This window comes from Zophobas morio, unplaced genomic scaffold, assembly GCF_036711695.1.
Source record: "Zophobas morio isolate AGI-343-1 ecotype UQ-CSIRO unplaced genomic scaffold, CSIRO_AGI_Zmor_V1 ptg000029l, whole genome shotgun sequence".
Taxonomy (NCBI): domain Eukaryota; kingdom Metazoa; phylum Arthropoda; class Insecta; order Coleoptera; family Tenebrionidae; genus Zophobas; species Zophobas morio.
The window spans coordinates 3,421,846-3,442,588 of NW_026972134.1; the positions used below are offsets into that span (position 1 = coordinate 3,421,846).

Below are 20,743 nucleotides of genomic sequence, written 5' to 3' on the forward strand. Positions count from 1 at the left end.
TATTTTTCTTGTAATTGCTTAAAGATTAGAATGCAGCCCTAAATGTTTTTTTTTGTATCGGAGCTTCGCTTAATTTTTTTCCTAATTGTTTCCTCGGGAATATTATACTTTGTACCGGCGGCTCTTCGGGCACACCAACCTGTATTTACTGTAGCAATTGCTCTTTTGAGTTGTTCAACAGTCTAATTGCCTTTAGCAGAAGTTCGCTTATACATTCATAGCATCTAGAATACCAGATACCAGGTTTTGATTAAAAAAAATATATGTGTGTACACAAAAAAATGCTTCTTGTGCGACCTAGTTGTTAAGCTGGGTTTATTTTGTGAGTACTAAAAGCAGAAACAATAACGGGTTATTTTAAACATTACCATATTAATGAAATTCAACTGAGTTAGTCATATGAGTTGAAGTCTAGATGACGATGACGGTACGAGTTTTGAATTTTATAATATTCGCAATGCCTTATAACACCATCCGTACACTTAACAACTGACTTCAGTTACCCCAGTTTCCCCTGCCTATTATAATAAGACCATTAATTATTTTTATCCATGACATTAACGTTTTGTTCCAGGTATAAAAACGGTCAATTGCTACCAATTCTGCTTACGTAAATTTAAATTGGTGATAAAGTACTACTACCTACACTGTGAAGGACTAATAGAAAACTTAAACAGTGTAAATAGCTCACTAAAAATTGTCACTGCTAATATCGCAATTCCTTACCAATCTATTGTTAGTGTTTTAATAATAATGAATAGAAAAAAGACGGAAGAAAGGCAAAATAACCCCAGGCAAACAGCAAATATAATTTCCAAATTAACTTTTTGGTTATTAATTAATTTAAACTAATCTATTCAAATCTTCCATTGTTCTATTTAAGGTATACTTATGACTTGTTTAAAATAGGATTTAAACGAGAGCTCGAAGAAAAAGATTTGTACGAAGTGCTTCCTCAGTTTAACACGTCCGAACTCGGAGATCATGCAGAACGCATGTGGAATCAATATAAAGAACATAAGAATGCAATGTTTTTAGTTTTGTGGAAAATGTATGGCAAATATTACTGCATCCTCAGTATGAACATGCTTTTTACTATCATACTCAAGTAAGTTCATTTTCATAAATAAAAAACGAATTTAGTGTATGCTTTTAGCGTTACCCGTCCCATTATCATTGGAAAATTAGTTTTCTTTTTCACTCCAGACCAACAAAGTTTAACTAAAATGAATGCTTTGTTCTACGCTATATTCTTGTTTGCACTTCAAATAGTTGACGTGATTTGTAGACAAAACTATCTTTTCTTGATAGAAAATTTAACCATCAAGATTCGCACCGCGTTTTGTTCACTGATTTACCGAAAATTTCTTAAACTTCCCGTAAGTCGCTTACGTCACATTACCTTTGGCAATGTAACAAATCTGATAACAAGAGACATCAGTGTATTCGAACAATTCTTCTTTAACTTCACTTACGCGTGGTCTGGGTTCATAATTGCGATAATTTCATGTTGCAACATGTTTCCAAGTATTGGTTTACCAGCTGCCATCGCAGTTCTTGCATTTGCTGTATTTATTCCACTTCAGGGTACGTACGACTTAATTTAGGAACCATATGAAATAGTTTTAATTTCAAAAGGAAGTTGGGGTGCTGTAATGTATTCACCAACTCGAGCTAATTTTACGGGTGGTTTTTATCTTTTATTCGATACACTACGATTTTTACGAGATTTAATCTCACCTTCCCTTTCAAGAGTTTTACAGATAAATAATTTCGTGTCACATTAGTTTTTTCTTTGGTTTACAGTTGTTGTAGGATTATGGATCTCTTCACTCAAGAGAGAAACATCTAAAAAAACCGACATAAGGCTCAATGAATTTAGAGACGTTTGTGCTAACATTAGAAACACCAAAATATATGCGTGGGAAGATCATGCGGAAAACAAAATATCTCTGGCAAGAAAGTAAGTGTTCTTTTTAAATGAAGACAAAGTAAACACCAGATTTTTTAGGAACGAAATGTCTATTTTGTTTAAAATTTTTATTTTACTGTTTCTATCTGTGACAACAGGGATCATACTTAACAACGTAACATTTTATATTGTTGTAATGGCTAACATCTGGACGGGTCAAACCTTGACGGCGGAAATTATGTACTTTATCAGTGGTAGTTTGCTAGCTGTCTATCATACAATATCATTTACAATTCCATATGCTACATTTAGTTTATCCCAAGTAATTACTGCTATTAAAAGAATGCAAACTTTAGCTCACACATTAGAAACGAAGGACGAAGAAACGTGTCACGCATTTCAAACAAAGAAACCAAAGGTCGAATTTTCAAATGTGAAGCTTATGATCAAAGATAAAACGGTTTTTAAAAATGTTATGCTTAAAGTATATACAGGATTGACTCTAATTACCGGACCTGCCGGTAGTGGCAAAAGTGTGCTACTGTTGACAATTTTAAAAGAATTTAAAGTATCTGAAGGCAAATTACTTGTTGAAGGCAAGTTATCTTATGCATCACAAGAACCTTGGTTATTTCCTGCCACCATTAAACAAAACATACTTTTCGGAAACAGCTATAATCATAAACGCTACCAAGAGGTTTTACGCGTTTGTGATTTACAATATGACATAGAATTACTAGAAAATGGGGATTCCACTATTGTGGCGGATGGTGGAAGCAATTTGAGCAAAGGTCAGCGAAGCAGGGTTAACTTAGCCAGGGCTATATATCAAGATAGCGACATTTATTTAATAGACGACACTTTGTCGAGTTTAGATCCTTTAGTTGCTGACCACATTTTTAAAAACTGCATTTTAAAACTTTTGCATGGCAAAATAGTATTTCTCGTGAGTCATTATTTGGATTTAAGCCAATATGCTGCAACCATTGTAAATCTAGGCAATGGAAATCTGACCACTTGGAAAAACGATTTGTCAGATAATGTACAAAATAACGATCCAAAATTCATTCCAAATGTTTGTGCCATTTTAAAAGAATCTAACCCAAAAACTAATTCTGCTGATTCTGAAGAAAGCAAGTTAATCGAAACGACAAAAACAAATAAAATTTATGGAGAATTAAAAATATCGGGTTCAGTTCCTCTGAAGATTTACATGAAATATGTAGGCATGGGAGGATATTTTACATTTTTTATTATATTTTGTATCTTCGTTTTAACTCAGTTAATAGTAAGTTACAAAGATAACTTATTAAGCGACTGGTACATAGAAGGTGTAGAAGAAGACTCCTGAATATTATATGTTTTTATTTTAGGGTAAATTTGGAAGACAAAATTTCACGAATTAATCACACGGTTGACAGCATATCTTATTCAATTCTTACAGAAGATCGTAATCAACTTTTGCATACCTACGGTGCCGCAGTTGTCGGGCTATCTGTCGCTACATTAATCAGAGGATGTATTTTGTTTTTATTTTCAAGAAGGGTATCAGTGACCCTACATAAAAAAATGCTGAACTGCGTTATTAATGCTTGTCTTAATTTTTTTGACACTACGTTTTTAGGAAATATTGTGAATAGATTTTCAAAAGATCTTGATAGCGTTGATGAAAGTATTCCGTTTCCTCTACACCATCTGCTAGCTGTAGTATATACGTTCTATTCGAGCCATTTTTATGGAACCAAAACTTTTTTAGATTGTCTTTGAAACTGTTGGAAATATTCTACTTATTTCCTCTACCAATATAAGATTACTTTTACCCATCGGCTTGCTTTTCGTGGGCCTGACACTTTTTAGATGCGTTTATATTAAAACAGGAAGACCATTAAAAAGATTAGATGCTTCAAGTAAACTTAACAACATTTTATTAAATTCAATTTTGACTTTAATTTTTAGCCAAAAGTCCTGTTGTCGGATATCTAAACGCTACATTAGAAGGACTGCCAACTATTAAAGCTTTTAATGCGCAAGAAATTATCAAGAAGGAATTTGAGACACATCACAACCTTTATAATTCAGCCTCCTATTCGCATGCTGCTTGCATGAAAGCTTTTGCGTTCGTGGCAGATATCCTTGCATCCATTTTCGTCTTTATGGTTATTTTGCAATTTATAATTTTTGGCAAAGGTATTTTCATTTTGTGTATAACAGTGATTTCAAGAAATAATTACAGATGTGCTACCTGGCGAAGTCGGATTAGCAATTTCACAGTCATTTGCAGTTTGTATAGTGCTCTTCTTTGGAATGCACAAGTGGGTTGATTTAGAAACACAAATGACATCAGTGGAACGTGCTATGGAATATACAGATATACAGAAAGAGTCTAAATCAGGATTAGAGATCAAAAACTGGCCAACACTAGGTGAAATTAAATACGAAAATGTTTACCTTGATATAGGTAATTCTAAGTCAAGTGTACTAAAGAACTTAAATTTTCATATTAAACCTAACGAGAAACTAGGAATTGTGGGGCGCACGGGAGCTGGTAAATCGTCAATTATCTCAGCACTCTTCCGTTTGTACGAAATTAAAGGAAGAATCATTGTGGATGGTATTGATATTAAAACACTTTCATTACATTTTCTTAGATCCAAAATTTCTTTGATTCCACAAGATCCATTCTTGCTCAGCGGAACACTGCGGTACAATATAGATCCAAATAAAATACACAAGGACGAAGAAATCTGGAATGCTCTAAAGACTGTGAAATTAGACACACTTATTTCAAGTTTGGATGCTAATATTAAAGAATTTGAGTTTAGCTGCACTCAGAAACGATTACTGTGTTTGGCAAGAGTGTTAATAAAGAAAAATAAAATATTAGCTGTCGACGAAATAGTCGAACATGTGGACAGTGAAACTGAAAATTTAATTTATAACATCATAGAGAAACAATTCAAATTTTGCACCATTATTAAAATAGCCCACAAATTAAAATTTGTTATGGACTGCAACAAAGTGTTAGTTTTGGATAACGGCAACGTTGTTGAATATGATAATCCTCAAATTTTGTTGAAGAATCAAAGTGGTTTGTTTTATAAAATGGCAAAACAATCAGGAATTTATGGCAACACTTTACTTTAAAAATATTTACCTATATGCTAGTGGTTTGATGAGGGAAAATAAATAATATTATTCTGACATTACTTCACTACTTATAATAATTTGAGCTTTAAGTTGTAAGTTGCTGCATTTTCCCATTACGTACTCCATAAAGTTGTGCTCTAAAAGAGCACGCTGCTCCTCGCCTCCCATACGATATGAGTAAGGCTGAGTCAGAACCTTTATCCAAGCAAGCTTTTCCAGTTCGAAGGATCAAACCTGGGATACCAGGGCCCGACCACCAATAGTGAGATTCCTTGGCGCTTTACACGTTCTATCGTTCTATCACCAATTCTATTGAACTATTTTTAGAGAGAAGCCTTACCTAAAACTGACAATGACAGCAGAACCTGACTTAAAACCAACATTTATAATCAAAGATTGTGCTATTGTCGTGCCCAAATAGTTTTGACCGCAGCCGAGCTTTTGGACACTAACAAAATTATTTATTTGGGTGTAGGCCCATTTCCTTGGAAATGGAAGAGCTAAACTGCATGTAGGGGAAGAAGTAGTAATTAAACATTTATAACATTTTTATACGTATATTAAAGAAAGCATTATAAGCATGTCAAAAGAATAATCGAGTAAATGTGTAAATAATCAACAGAAAAATAATACATAAAATCAATTCACACACATAACACGAAAAAACAAAACAACATGCAAAACTATCTTCTAAAGCGCTACGCAATTATATTCCACTAATAAAACTCTTAAAATCTATGAACATAACCCACATTTTTAATTAATAAACTTAATCCTAGAAAAATCAGCATGCATAAACACTAAAAATTAATTCGGTAAATCCTTAATTAAATGCGATACCTTCTAAACAACATTAATATTAAGAGCATGATAAATAACCAAAAAAAAATAAACTACTAACTACTAAATGGAATCATTACTTAATTATTTAAATAAATTGCGATTGGGCATTTATATATATAAGTTAAATCATAAGAACAAGTAAAATAACGGGTAAAAATCATGCACTTAAATCTACGACAACTTATGAATATAAACATGTAAAAAGAGAGATAAATAAATTTTCACATACATCGATTAGCTAAATATGCCAAGCACAACAATCGTTCACGAGAAAAATTGATGGTTACAGGACAGGTAGATACATGTAAAAATAAACAGTCATAATTTATACATGCAGTTAAACATTGGGACATTAGTATCATAAATGCGCTAAAATACAATGAGACGATTAAAATAAAATATAATGTGAGGTTTCCAAATACTATAGCAAAATAATCAGAGAACGGAGTCATATTTAAACGGCAAAAATTCAATATAAAAATAATCGATAGCTAGAAAATTAGATTAATAGGCTTCAATTCGGGAACTTCCCAAAAACGCACATAAAATGTTCATGTCGCAAGCAAAGAATTAAATCGGCAAATTTAAAGAGATATTGGAATAATTATTATAAAAGCAAATGGTAAAAATCAGAAAAATCCTCTCAAAAAAACGCATATAAAATATTTATGTCGCAAGCAAAAGAGTTAAATCGGCAATTTACAGAAATTTGGAATAATTATCATAAAAGCAAACGGTAATTTCTCGAAAAATCCTCCCCAATAATCAAGAACCGACGCAAGGCTAAATGTGCCACCTGCAAACGGGAACATATGGAAGCACTAGAGATTACTTTCGGTGCCGGCGCTAACTGTTCACACCCAACGTAACGGAGAAAACGCATAAATTAAACGCTACACATGTACGATTCGAACTCGAGAACACATGACGAAAAAAAACGGAAAGCAAGATAAACTAAGAATGACTAAAAGGTAGACTTACACAGCTGCAGCATTGAGAATGTTTCTATCTTCCTCTCGGGCTCAGCAAATTCTTCTAAGTTCGGATTTCTTCAAAATTCAGCAAAAATTAATAAAAATCTCGACACCGGTTTGGACAGAGCCTTCGGCGGCAACTGGAAACTTCTGCTTAAACCGTTTTCGGCGCTACTGCTTATATAGGGATTTTTACTCATTATTCTTGTCTCTCGTGACTTTAGTGGACTATATTTCTTCATGATTAGTGTATTACTCGGTACGGGATTTTAGGTTTTATTTCGTTGTGTTATAGGGTTTAGCTTTTAATTATGGTTCCGCGGCTGACGTTTTTTATTGGTTAGTGTGTCGTATATTTTCGGGTTTTTTCAACTTGCGTCATGCTTTTCATGTCGTCATCGCTACATGTGGTTAGCTTGTTGTAGCTATTTTTAAAAAGGGCGTTTTTTCTGAGGTTGTTTATGTGTCTGGGTTTCGTTTGCAGCTGTTTTAGTTTGGATACAATTTTAGATGAAAGTAATTGCGATTGGCGATGTTTCTGGCGTATTATTTTGTACAAGTTATTTGCAATGTCTGGCAAGCGCAATGTTATTCGCAATTTGCGAATACGCGAATTTTGTTCCTGCATTTGGGGATTGATGGTTGATTTTGTTTATCTATTTGAATGGTACTATATGCCGATTAGAACATGCGTGTTAATTAATTAAGATTTGCAAATTTTCTAGTTATGTGTAAGCGGAATTTTTAGTGCAGGTCTTTAAGGCGACAAACCAATCAGTTTTAATAATTAACCCCCACTTAAGACACATATCTCAGATGCAGAGGGTGCATTTTGAGGGCAGTTAGTCCAAGTTAGTCAGAGTCCGTGAGAGTGTGTAAAATAGCGGTGGGCGTGAAGGCCCAGCTGTGTGGTGACAGGGCCGGACTCGGGTTGAGTGTTAAGCCCAAAGAGTTGGGTGTTAAGGTGTTGATAAGAGAAGGTGGCAGGTTAGGGTAAACCTGGGGCCACGAGAGTAATGTGAACGCGTAAAATCTCCGGCAGATACCATGGTATGTACCTGAGCACTGAGGGCGTACTCAGGTGGGGCGCCTTTGGCTCATGACACGGCAGGTTGGCGAAAGCCGTGAAAGGGGTGTCCTGGCTGTTGACCGATCGGTGGTGGCGGTGGTGGCAACCGAATGCAATAGAGAATACGTTTGCTGGTTAGGTTGGGAGATTAACCCGGTTTCTGGAGGAAACATAGTGACGTATGGACGTGGAGGTGTCCTCTCCACTCTGGCCGAGACAGCGCTCCTTCTGAGGAGGCTGTGGGCGGGCAGTACATCCCAAACTGTACGGCTAGGGCGATTACAGGTAACTCGACAATATCACCAGAAGACCGCGCGCTGAAGACGACGCCGTGAGTTGGGACCGCTGATCGACAAGGAGTGGGCTAGGGGGTAGAGACCCCCCGGTGAGTGATCCCATTGTTAATCATTAGCGACAGAGAAGTCAGGTGTGTCTGTTTTCATATTCGTGATTGGGGCCGAATTGTCGCGGGGCCGGACCTGTACTAGAGCGTCACATGTAGGGGTGAGTGAATCTGTAGTTTGCAATTGGCTGTAGCCGTTTGACTGTCATTGATAATGAATATTTGTTGATAATTTGCGCTAAAGCCGCTATCTGGCCAGGAATCGTCTTACATATGTTTTGAGGGTTTGTTATTAGTCTTTTTAGTTACAATTTTCTCGTGAACGAATTTAGTGACGGCTCGTCACACTATTGTCTTTAGCCAAATCTGTGTATCTTATTCAACATAATTTTATCCACTGGTATTAAACCTGAATGTTTCAATTGTCTCGCGTTTGTCCGGTGTATAGAGGGTAATTTGTATGTTAGTGAGAACTATACGCCTATTCCTGTAATGCATAATTTTGTGAAAATTTTTGAATTCGTCATGAATGGAACTTACTGCTTATCTTACCTCTAATTTATTAACTCATAGCCAGCACGATTTTATAAATAAAAGGCCCACGGTTACGAACTTCTTCTGTGAAACTCAATTTATATTTGAATCTTTGGTCAGATGTGGGCAGGTGGACGTTATATATCCGGATTTTTCTGTGGCGTCTGAGAGTATTTAATCATCTTATTGTTCCGAATAATCTAGAACATTAATGGTTTTTCTAAATCTCTATTTGCACTATTCAAATCATATTTAAATAATAGGTCGTTGTTTGTTAAGCTTCTAGGTTATACTTCAAGAACCTTTTAATAATCGTCGGGCGTTTCTCAATGGTCGATTTTGATACTTCTTATATGCTGATGATCTTAAGATATTGCCGAAGTCAATCATGAAAGCGACTGTGGCCAAATACAGAATGCTCTAAATTCTATTCTTAACAGGTTAACCTCAGTTTTATATTAACAAAAAAAAAAAACATCATTTGATCACTTTTCACTTCACTTTGGCTTTACGAAAATTTAATCCGACCAGCGGTTATTTCAGTGGCAGTTTTTTAGGTGGCAAGATAGCCATGTGATGGCGTTGTGTTCTTGAGTAATTCAAAGCAAGTGGATGTCAGAATATAAGTAACGACATAAAACTGACAGCAGTGTTGACAGGCTACATTAACGATTTTCTTAACGCGAGATGGCGATGGGCGCTGTCATTCACGCAAATTGTAATTTTACAAAAATGCCTTGTTGTTCGGCAAAAAATTGCTACAATAGAGATGGAATGGGAGTGCATTTTTAGAGAGTACCGAAGTCGACTGAAAGGCGTCTACACAATGGTTGAAAAATATTGGCAGAGACAGTTTACCAGATTATGCGGTGCTGTGTGAAGTAATTATTCAATAGTATATTAAAGAACGAGTTTCATAAGGCAAATATTGAGGCACGAATCCAAGTTTATAGAACGAGCGGCGAAGCCGCGAGTTATATAAAGGATGAGTGCCTCAATGGCCTTATGAACGAGTTATTTATACTATTTTTTCTACCGCACACGTTTTTTCCCAAAATTTAATTAAAATTTGCATTTTTTTTAATCTGGGGACTTTTGTCGTGGTTGGTGATGGGTTGGTCTGACACTAACCACGAAATATTTGAGGTTCGAATTTTCACAACAACAATTGTAATTCGAATCAATTAGAGTTTTCGTAATTTAAAATTGGTTAAAATGTCTTGCGAAGAAGTTACGCGTCCGGAAACGTGGGAAATTTAAGTTTAGATTTGCCACTGACATTCACCTGACATTTCTCGTCATTGCTACCAATCTTACCGATCTAAATTACACCAGATCTATTAAAGAACGCCTTTCCGCTATTAACGAACTGCTGTGACGTCATTTGCGTGCGTTAATAGCTCTATTAGAAAACCAAAAAACGTGGGCGGTAGAAAAAATTAATTTTTATTTTGAAAAATATCTCCTCAATCTTTACGTTTTTATAGAAACACTTCACAAACAATCAGTTCGAAAACAAAACAATGGTAAAGTTTTACGCCGGGACGCAGTACCCATCGTATTTACGCCTTTAAATTTACTTTTAAAAAGAGCAGCAAAACGTCCTAGAATACAAAAAGACGGCATAGGTAGAGTAATTTTGTTTTAATATTTACATTTAAAATTTAAATTGTTTAGCTGAAGACGTCAATCTTGGAGAACATGACGTTTGCCAGAAAACAATAAAATCTTTAAGAGACCAACTAAATAAAGCAAACTCAATAATTAAAGAGCTGTAACTAAAAAAAAAATCAATATTAGCAAAAAGTGTGGAAAACATTTTTACGGTAGAGCAGATTAAATTGTTGGAAAAAGAGTTATATCTTACCTACATGTGACACAAGTGGGTATGAAGAATTAAAAAGACAAAATTATCCGTTACCATCCATAAGAACACTACAAAAAAAATTTAGTTTTTTAAATGCTTACCAAAAATTCATGATCAAATTTTAAATTATTAGAAATAAAAGTAGATTGTCTGTTGCCTGAAGAAAGACATGCGGTGTTACTAATCGATGAAATGGTAATTAAACCGGGTCTTCAATTTGATAACTGTAGTGGCGAAATTATAGGTAAAACACCATTATAACTTAAATGTCCATCAATAGAATGATTTCTAGGTAAACCAACATTAAAACGTTCCAGTGGAAATGATGCAGACTAATACGCAACTCATGCTCTCGTATTTATGTTAGCAGGCATTTCACAACGATGGAAACAGACCATCGGTTACCATTTCACAGGTGCATCGTATTCTGCTGGAGAAGCAAATGAAATTATTTCGGCAATTATTAGAAAACCTCATTTAGTAAAATTAGATGTATGTGCGGTGATATCACACATGGGATCCCAAAATCGAACTCTCTGGAGATTAAATAATATTTCGGCTGGCAGACATACAAAAATTAACAATGTTGCAGAATTCTACTTGAATCAAAATGAAAAAAAAGAAAATCTATTTTTTACCGGACGCAACCCACATTTACAAAAACCTGAGATTTGCTTTAACTGAGGGGAATATCTTATATTTATCTCAAAATATTGTAGAAAAAATAGATTTGCCATCCAACAAAATCAGTTTAGAAACTGTTAAAATGGTAGTTGAAGAAGATCAGAAAAAAGATCTAAAAGTAGCTCCCCATCTAAAAGAAGTTCATTTACATCCAAAACATTTCTATAAAATGAACGTTCAAGGAGCAATGGCAATTCTAAACCATGATACAACCGCCGCCATCAAATATTATATAACTAAAGAAAAAATCGGTTTGGAGCATTTAACAACAGCTTGGTTTTTGGAATTGGTATACAAATGGTATATCATCATGAGCTCCCGTGTTACTAAGCATGGACTTAGTAAAAACAATGTTACGGAATTTACAGATACAACTACTTTTCTAGAAGATTTTATGAAAATTATCGTGAATATTCATATTGTAGAAAGCGGTTATTGGAAACCAGTACAAACTGGTATTTAACTACAAAAACCGTCCTGGACTTACAAGGATTTTTTTTAAATACTTACAAATTTCAATATCTTTTGTTAAGCAGATTTACCCAAGATGCTTTGGAAAATTTATTTTCAAATATTCGGTCGAGAAATCCAGTTCCGACAGCTAAAGAATTCAAAACTGCTTTGCGATTAATCTCCATATCCCAATATTTCACTCAGCCGAAACATGGAAATTATGGTGTAACAGATGACGTGTCATCAGCGGACCTTTTTTATTCTGTTGATAATAATTATCAAGCAGATATAATTGACACTGAACACTTTCCATCTTTAGAAAAAAATTCAAAAATTATCAGTGATGAGGAAAAAGAAGCATTATATTATTTTATAGGCTCAATATTAAGTAATATTCAAAGAAATCAATTACACTGCAACAATTGTATTTCGGTCGTAACTCTACAAAATTCAGATGTTTTAATTGAATTAAAAATTGTTGTCGACTTGAAATCGTACAAAAGTGATCTCTTATTATATCCATCAGTTGCAGTATTCCCAGTAAAAGATATTTAGACAAAATTCCAGTAAATTAATTGCAGGATCACTAAAATTAGAAGAACTAATCAATGGATTTTTAAATTTGGACATACTTAAGCAGACTCAGCAGTTTCCAGATTGCCACAATATTATTAAGCGAGTTGTAAATTTATTTTTTAAAACAGAATTTATATCTTTTTAAGGCAGCATGCCTCTAAGACTACAGAAAATGTTAGTTGTGCAAGGTCTAGCCGAAGTATTGGGATGAGAGCTGTGTTAAATTTTAATTAAATTCCTTTATTTTTCTTTGTTTTTCCAAAAGCATATTCTTATTATCTTCTTATTGTTCTTATCATTGTTATTATTGTTATTAATTGTTTTTGCGCTTAGTTGTATATCAAACGTTTAGTAGCTCGAGTTGTTTACGATAATAGTTATTTATCTTATTAGTGGGATAGAGCCATTATTACAGCACTACGAGTGTGAAGATTGCAGAAGACGAGGTCGTTAGACCGAGTCATCTGTAATCACACGAGTTGCTGTAATATGCTCTAGCCCACGTATGAAATACAAAACTTTATCTACAACTGCCCAAAAATGAAAAAGAAAAAAAGCCGATTAAATTTTTTTATTAATTAAAAATCAAGAATCAAGAGAATTTTTGCAGTGTTATGACAACCGCTCAAATTTGTTGTAAACAACGCGTCAATTTTTAGAAAAAAAATGTTGTTCAATCGAGAAATGAGTGATTCTGAAGCAGAAAGCTTGCCTTTTGAAACAGAAGAAGCTGCTGCAAACCTAGTGTCTTCATTGTTCCCTGATAAATCAAAAACCAAATACGAAAAATTTTATAAACGGTTCACTGACTGGTGTGCATCCAAGAAAATAAATCATGAAGCAAGATAGAAGGTGCTGTTGGCATTTTTTGAAGATTTGTCGAAAAGTTATAAGTGCAGCAGCCTTTGGGCTGTATGTGAAGGTTATATCGACACTTCGATTGAAAACAAGAAAAAGACCGCTTCTGATATTCTTGGAGGTGATCCTGGAGCCAGAACAAATACTGCCAGTAGCTACAACCGAGATTCAAGCATTGTTAGAAGAGAAATCTTAAATACTGGAGCTGTAACAAACATTTTGTCAACAAAACCTAAGCATTATGGACAAAGATACAAATCATTTCATTTCATCTGGTATTAATATCAGTAATTGTAAGGAATGTATTATCGACGTGTATAACAAATAAGTTAAGAATTAATCAATGTAATTTGTTGTAATTTACATGTTAATAAAATCCAACTAAGAAGTGGAGACCTTCATTACACCACTAGTGGTGTAATCTTTCTATTACACCACTAGTGGAATAAGAGGGTTTATTACTCAACTCAAACAGTGCCGAATGAGTTGTGTAATATGACCTTTATAAAGCAGTTGTAGATAAATTAAATTTATCACATTTAAATGTTAAATAATGGTGTAATAGCTATTTATGGTATAAGTGAATAAAAGTGAATTTTATCCAACGAAAAAACAGTTTAGCACACGAGGCGAAGCTGAGTGTGATAATGTTTTTGAGTGGATAAAATTCGTTTATTCACGTGTATCATATACAAATTTCATTCGAGATACACCCACATAAAACTTTATGACAGATAATGAGTGAAACCCCTGCACAATGGCAACAGTAATTTATTGCTTTTAACACCCTACGCGACCAGATATCGGCACGTTTCGGCAGAATTTTTCAGGGCCGTACTCTGTTATAATAAAATAAGGTGAAATAATAGACGAATTGTATTAGTTAAATAATATTTATAAGATTATAAGTCACTTTCAGACTCAGATGAGTCGTTATTTATTGAAATTATAATTTCGTTAGGCCGTGTATTTACAAATGTTGATTTAACTTTTATAACATGCCGAATACAATTCTGCCATTTTTCAGAAGATATGAGTTCTGATTGTAGTCTAATGAGATTTACTACAGCGAGACAACTTTCTGAATTATTATTATATTTTCTAATATTTCTTTTTAAGTCACTCCATATTAACTCTATCGGGTTAAAATGCAAAAATAAGGTGGTAATCTCAAAACCTCACAACCTCTTGATCGCGCCATTTCATCTGTAATATATGTTTTTTGAAAATGTTGAGTAGCAACTAGTTGGAGCAGTTGTTTTTTTGTTTTTGTTTCTGGTGGAATTGGCACGTTCTTCCTTTCAAGAAATTCCAAAATTTCCATTTTTCTGAAGGATGTATTCGGCACCTTTTCCAGCAATCTTGAGTGTGACGGGGCATTATCCATTACGATGACGGTTCCTTCCGGAATATTCCTTAATAATTGCTCTTGAAACCATTTTTCAAATAAGGCTCCGGTCATATCCTCGTGATAATCAGCGCTACAATTTTTAATTTCTTTTGCAGAAATTAGGAGACCATTGGTGACCCATCCGTTTTCCCCACCCACATGCAAAATTATCACTCTGTTACCACGTGATGGTTGGGCTTTTAACACGCACTTTGACGAAGAATCGCTCAAACCTTTAATTTTAACATCATGTGTGTCGAACCATGTTTCATTTAAGTACGCTACATTACGATTATAAGTCTGCGGAATTCCCTAATTTTCTCAAGATATATGGTTTTCAGTCGAATTATTCTTTCGGATTCCATTATATATTCGGCGATTCAGTTTTTTGAATGTAAAATCCTAAAATCCATGTCTGCTAACAATTTCCTAAAAATTAATAACTATTACATACATTTATATTGTCATTGTACTAAGAAGTAACATACCGAAACTGACTCATCTTATACAGTATTCCATCTTCGGAAAGTTCTTCAAAAACGGAACTTGCAGTCGGAACGAAATTTCTTGCGTATGCCTCGTATATTTTAGATACAATCGCTTCCTTCATTCCCTCGGTTACTTGTTGAAAAGATTTTCTTTCAAGTACAGTTGGTGCTTGATTTCTTTTCTTTATCACCGTCTTGATAGTATTTGTAGAAATTTTCAATAATTCAGAAATTCTAGTCACTGGTGATTTATGATTCTCGGAAATAAGAGTGTCATAACAGGAAATAATTAATTCCTTAGCATCATTCGATAGAGTTTGCCCTCTTCGTTTTTTAATAGGAATCTCTTCGTCTTCAGAACTAGTTAAAATAATGGCTTCGTCGCTACATGAAGGGCGCTGACTATCTGAAGCATCCAAAATGTTTTCGAAGTCCACTGGTCTCCAAATTGCCATTATTTTTAGTAATATGCTGTTGCTGTTATAGTCTATCTATAACAGCAAAAATTAGTTATCTATGTATATAAAAAAGAAAAAAGTTGTCAATAAGTTACCGCCAAAATCAAATCCAGTAAAATATAAAGTATTGAAAAATAATATTTTTTGTACACGCTCCCAAAAATGGTTATTTTAGGGATTCAGAAGTGTCCGTAAAATGAGTCTTTTTCGTACTAGTACGAAAAAGTTGCCATGACAACTTTTTGGGACTGAATAGTAAAAACTATAAAAACAATAATTAAATAACCACATTTATTCTAAAGGAGTAGATACAACAATACAATATTTATTTCTCAAAATGAAAATGAAATGAACAGTTTTGAGCTCCCTGAAAACTGTTGTGTCCAAACGAAATACCTGAAGAGCTTGAAGGTATCAGGCTGATGTCTCTTGATGTCGTGGAAGTAGCTTCAGTAGTAACTAATAGTGTGTTAGTCCATGGTTCGTTTTGCTTTTCGCCCAATAACTGCCTGCATATCTTCTTCTTCCTTTCAACAGATTCTTCTATATATGATTCTGCGACAGAAGACGACCTAAAGTTTGTTACTATTTAGGAGAAAGCAATAATTATATTGCAAAAAAATTACTTCCATCCTCCTAGCCGTTTCAGGGAGATTAAATCAACATCACTATCAGCCGCCAGAGATGCAGAACTTCGTCGGAAGCAATGCCCTGTATATTCCTTGGGATTGGGCAGGTTAAGAAATTCAGCAACAACCGAGGGCATTTTCGCAAAAGAATGAATTCCTATACGTTGGACAGTGCATTTTCCATTACGATAACAAATGAAAAAATAATCGTGTTGAACTGTCTCGGGCCGTAATCGTAAAAACTTCTGGTATAATTCCAGGCCATTGACAGCTTTGCCTTTAGCTATCACTGGAAAGACTCTCTTAATGTTGCTCTTAGTATCAGGAATTGTTATAATTAGACATTCTTCGTCTTTTTGGACAATATCTTGAATTTTTAGTGAATGTAACTCCTCACGCCTACATGCACCACACACACCAAAAAGAAGGGCAACCTACAAAATGAAAAATAAATCTATCTGATACATAGAATATTTTTTAAACTTACCTTTATTAATACATATTTCATATCGTCTGCATTTGTCAAAAATGTGTCAATTTCTTGACGTGTCAAAACTTTTGACTTCGTGGGCTCGTATCCTACTGAATTTCTCTTTAAAAACGTAATGACTCTGGAAAACTTGTTTATTTCAATATTTTCTTTGACAGACAAAACAGCTTTAATCATTGAATATTTTGACCAGAGAGTAGATGGTTTTACTTCTTGTGACTGTAACAAAATAGGGAAATTATCACGATAATCATGTGTAAGGCTTATAAATATTGAACATAAAGGCGGCACTTATCTTTTCATGAAGATAATTTAACATTACATCTTCATCTACTACTACAATTTTTTTTTCTTCTTTCCATCGTAGGAATATTTGATATTCCTTTTCGTACATTTGCTGAGACTCTGGAAGTAAATCCAGTACGATTTCTTTTGCTTTTTCCGTAATATGTGCGGGATTCTGCATTTTGTGCAAAAAAATGTCAGATTTTTTCGTGTTTACAAAACACTGTAGTTACTATGGTGGCAGCCCACTAGCCAACTTTTCAATAAATATTTGCTTCGTTTGTCAAAATTAGTCGTTTCTATGAATGGTTTTTAAGGTGTTTTTGGAGCTTGAACAAAAAAATATTGTTTGTAACACGTACCTAAAACGTTTTTTGGGACTCATTTGCTATTCCGGACTCGCCTTCGGCTCGTCCGGAAACAGCAAAATTCGTCCCAAAAAACTATGTTTTAGGTACTTGTAACAAAAATAACTATTTTAGTATTGAAAAATACTATTTTTTTAAAGCAAAGAAACACTGGAACAGACACTCAAAAATAATGACCGACAAGTAAGACGTGAAATCAGTTATTGAAATGAAGACCAATTCAAATCTACCCAAAGTAATACCTTTTGGGAATTTGAGTAAACAATTTCATTACCGAAAGCAGGTAAAACTTCCAACTCAACCCGTATGTGGCTCTGTATAAAATGACCTGTCAACCCCTTTTCATAATTTAAGGTTGCGGTTTCAGGAGCACAGCTTTTTTAGTGATTGGTCCCATAAAAATTTATTTTTTTCACTAGCAGCCATGACGCATGCAAATGTCGACTCATTTAGAGGTAGCAAATTCAACTTTTGCGACCACCGGTTCAAAAAGAAAAATTGAGGTTATGTACGCAATGTTTGATGTGATTATTTCTTAAAAAATGAACAAATGTGTGCTACAAACATTACTTGAGTATACGCATGGTAGTCGGTAGATGGTAGAAGATAAAGTGATTAACTCAGCGACAAGTATAAACGGTTTTCTCTGTGTTGAAGATTTAGATTAAGTTTGATTAGAAATGAAAACAAAATCATGTTGCGTCAAAAAATTTAACGTTTATTTTTCAGTTTATTATTATTATTATTATTATGAAACTGCGATCGGGCAGAGGCCTAAGCCTGTTGTGCCCGCGCATCTTTAATACCTACACTTTGTTATACTGATCGTAGCTACGTTTGAAACTTAAAACAGAGTCACTCAACACAACCTCCGTTTGTAAAAAATTCCACTTACCAAACACCCTGTTAACAATGTATATCTGTCTAGCTGTTGTTTTAAAGTTACCTTTAACTAATTTAAAGGAATGGCCCCTTGTCCGACCACGCATGTCTAGCTTAAAAAAGCACCGTATCACTGAGTTGTTGTTAGTTAAGCGCTTGAAATGTTGTAAACATGTCCCCCCTTACCCTTCTATCAGCCAAGGAAGGTAAGTGCATTAGGGCCAGTCTCCTTTCATATGAAGGGCGAACTCTCCCAAACGGCAAACGAGCAATATCGCCTTTCAGAGACGGTGCCCATACAGTATTGGCAAATTCTAGAACTGGTCGAACTAACGTTTTATATAAATTGATGAACAGCGATATTGTAATAGCCCTAAACGTCCGACTAATAAGAAATATAATTCTCTTCGCCTTCTTAACTACTTCAGCTATGTGCTCGGACCACAAGAGAGAGGATGACACCATTACACCCAGGTCGCGATAAGAGTCAACCTTGAACAGTTGCGTGCCATTCACATGATAATCATGCTTTGGATTTCGGCTACTATTAGTATATAGCACGACGCATTTTGCGGAGTTAATAGGCAACAACCATGTACACAACCAATTGGCAACCACATCTAAGTCATTTTGCAAAACAGTGAAATTGCAACTCTTATTATAGATCTTCAGGTCATCCGCATACATTACAAAAGGCGATTTCAAAGAATATTTAATGTCAGAGGTATAGATCACAAAAAGAAGGGGCCCAAGTACCGATCCCTGAGGAACTCCACTCAGCACTCTTCTCTGCGTACTAAATACGTCACCCACTTTAACACTGAACAACCGATTAGAAAGAAAAGCCTCTATCCAGCGAAGAAGGTTTCCACGAACGCCAAAATGGTTGAGTTTAAGTAAAAGATGTCGCAAAGGCACTCGATCGAAGGCCTTCGAGAAGTCCAAGTACAGAACATCAGTTGATTCGCCGGAATCAAGTGTCTTGGTCCAGTCCTCAAGACGACAGAGTAAATTTGTAGTAACAGACCTACCAGGCACAAATCCGTGTTGCTCTGTTGGGATTATATTACAGTTAATCATGAACTCTATCAACGCATCATAAACAATGGATTCAGCGATTTTGACTACGTGAGACGTTAAACTGACGGGTCTATAATTGTCAGCAACAAACTTATCACCCTTTTTATATATGGGTTTCACCACCGCGGACCTCTATTCAAGAGGAAGAGTCCCCGATTCAAATGACTGCTCCATTAGAATCTTTAAAGGTTGGCACAAACACTGGCACTTTTTGAGAAGACTCACGGTAATGCTATCTGGTCCAGGAGATTTGGTTATGCGCAGTTTAGATATCTTTTTAGCTATTGCTACCTCAGAGAATTCAACGGAAGTAATAGTTGTGGAATTTGGGGGTGTCTGTACAGTAGGGAGATTAGAATTTGTGTCAACTGTAAAAACTTTAGCAAACGTGTCCGCAAACAAATTAGCGACCAATTGACTATCCTCAGTGACACGTCCACTTACGTCTCTTAGGTGAGGGATCTTCACAGGCCCAACTAAGGAAGACCGCACGTATTTGTAAAAACATTTCACATCTTTTAAAGCAGCAATGCGTTTCTCATAGTTGCATCTGGCATCTCTTATAGTAGCAGAAACTTTGTTTGAAAACACTCTGTGTGCCTTGTAATCACTCTCACTACTAGTGCGCTTGTAACATCGCCACAGCGCCCTTTTTTTTCTAATAAGTTTGAGAATCTGTTTGGTGATCCATGGTTTATTTGAAGACTGTTTTCTTACTACGGAAACTGTGTGTTTGGTCACCACAGAATTAAGCTGTTTCTTAAATCTAGTCCAATTGTCTTCTACAGATGGTTCCACAAGAATGGTGGACCAGTCAGTGTTGAACAGATCTCTGTTGACCAGCTCATAATTCGTAATAACCCTACAAGTAGAGGTAATCCTCCTTCGTCTTTCAAAACAGATTTGCACTTCTACCTTTAACACCACGTGATCAGATTTACCAACAGGATCCAGATAATCCAAGTCTGCTAGTAACTTATCGTCCGAGGTGATAATTAGATCGAGGGTTGACGGTGTTTGGTTCGTTCTATAACGGGTCGGTTTAGTAATAATTTGCTCTAGATGACTGTTTATCAGTACATCACGCAACAACTGGGAAGGAGCGTCAAAATTAGCGTTATGATCAAGAAGCCAGATTATGTCAGGTAAATTAAAGTCTCCCGCGATAATCAGTCTGTCGCAGGTATCGGCAATTTTTGACACAAACGTAAACAGTTTTTTATCATCACCAATTGCAGAGTCTGGGGGTCTGTATATACATCCTAACACAAATTAGATACTACTGTTCGATAATTTGAGAAATAGTGCTTCATTATTGCCGACTTCCGAGCTTAAAATATTAATTGTGAAACTGCAACAAATCAAGTCCGGTACAAAGATACACACACCGCCACAGAATCACTAGGCTGGACA

General features: G+C 35.1%; 1 protein-coding gene across 1 annotated transcript; it reads left to right on the plus strand.

Moving 5' to 3' along the window:
• The first annotated feature begins 457 nt into the window (after window positions 1–457).
• LOC135137299 (ATP-binding cassette sub-family C member 4-like) lies at window positions 458–5,084 on the plus strand. Its single transcript, XM_064066921.1, has 10 exons — window positions 458–476; window positions 575–830; window positions 884–1,108; window positions 1,157–1,587; window positions 1,807–1,963; window positions 2,012–3,232; window positions 3,286–3,616; window positions 3,669–3,819; window positions 3,869–4,099; window positions 4,146–5,084. The coding sequence occupies exons 1-10, from the start codon at window positions 458–460 to the stop codon at window positions 5,054–5,056; spliced, it is 3,933 nt and encodes a 1,310-aa protein (XP_063922991.1). The 3' UTR covers window positions 5,057–5,084.
• The last annotated feature ends 15,659 nt before the right edge of the window (window positions 5,085–20,743 follow it).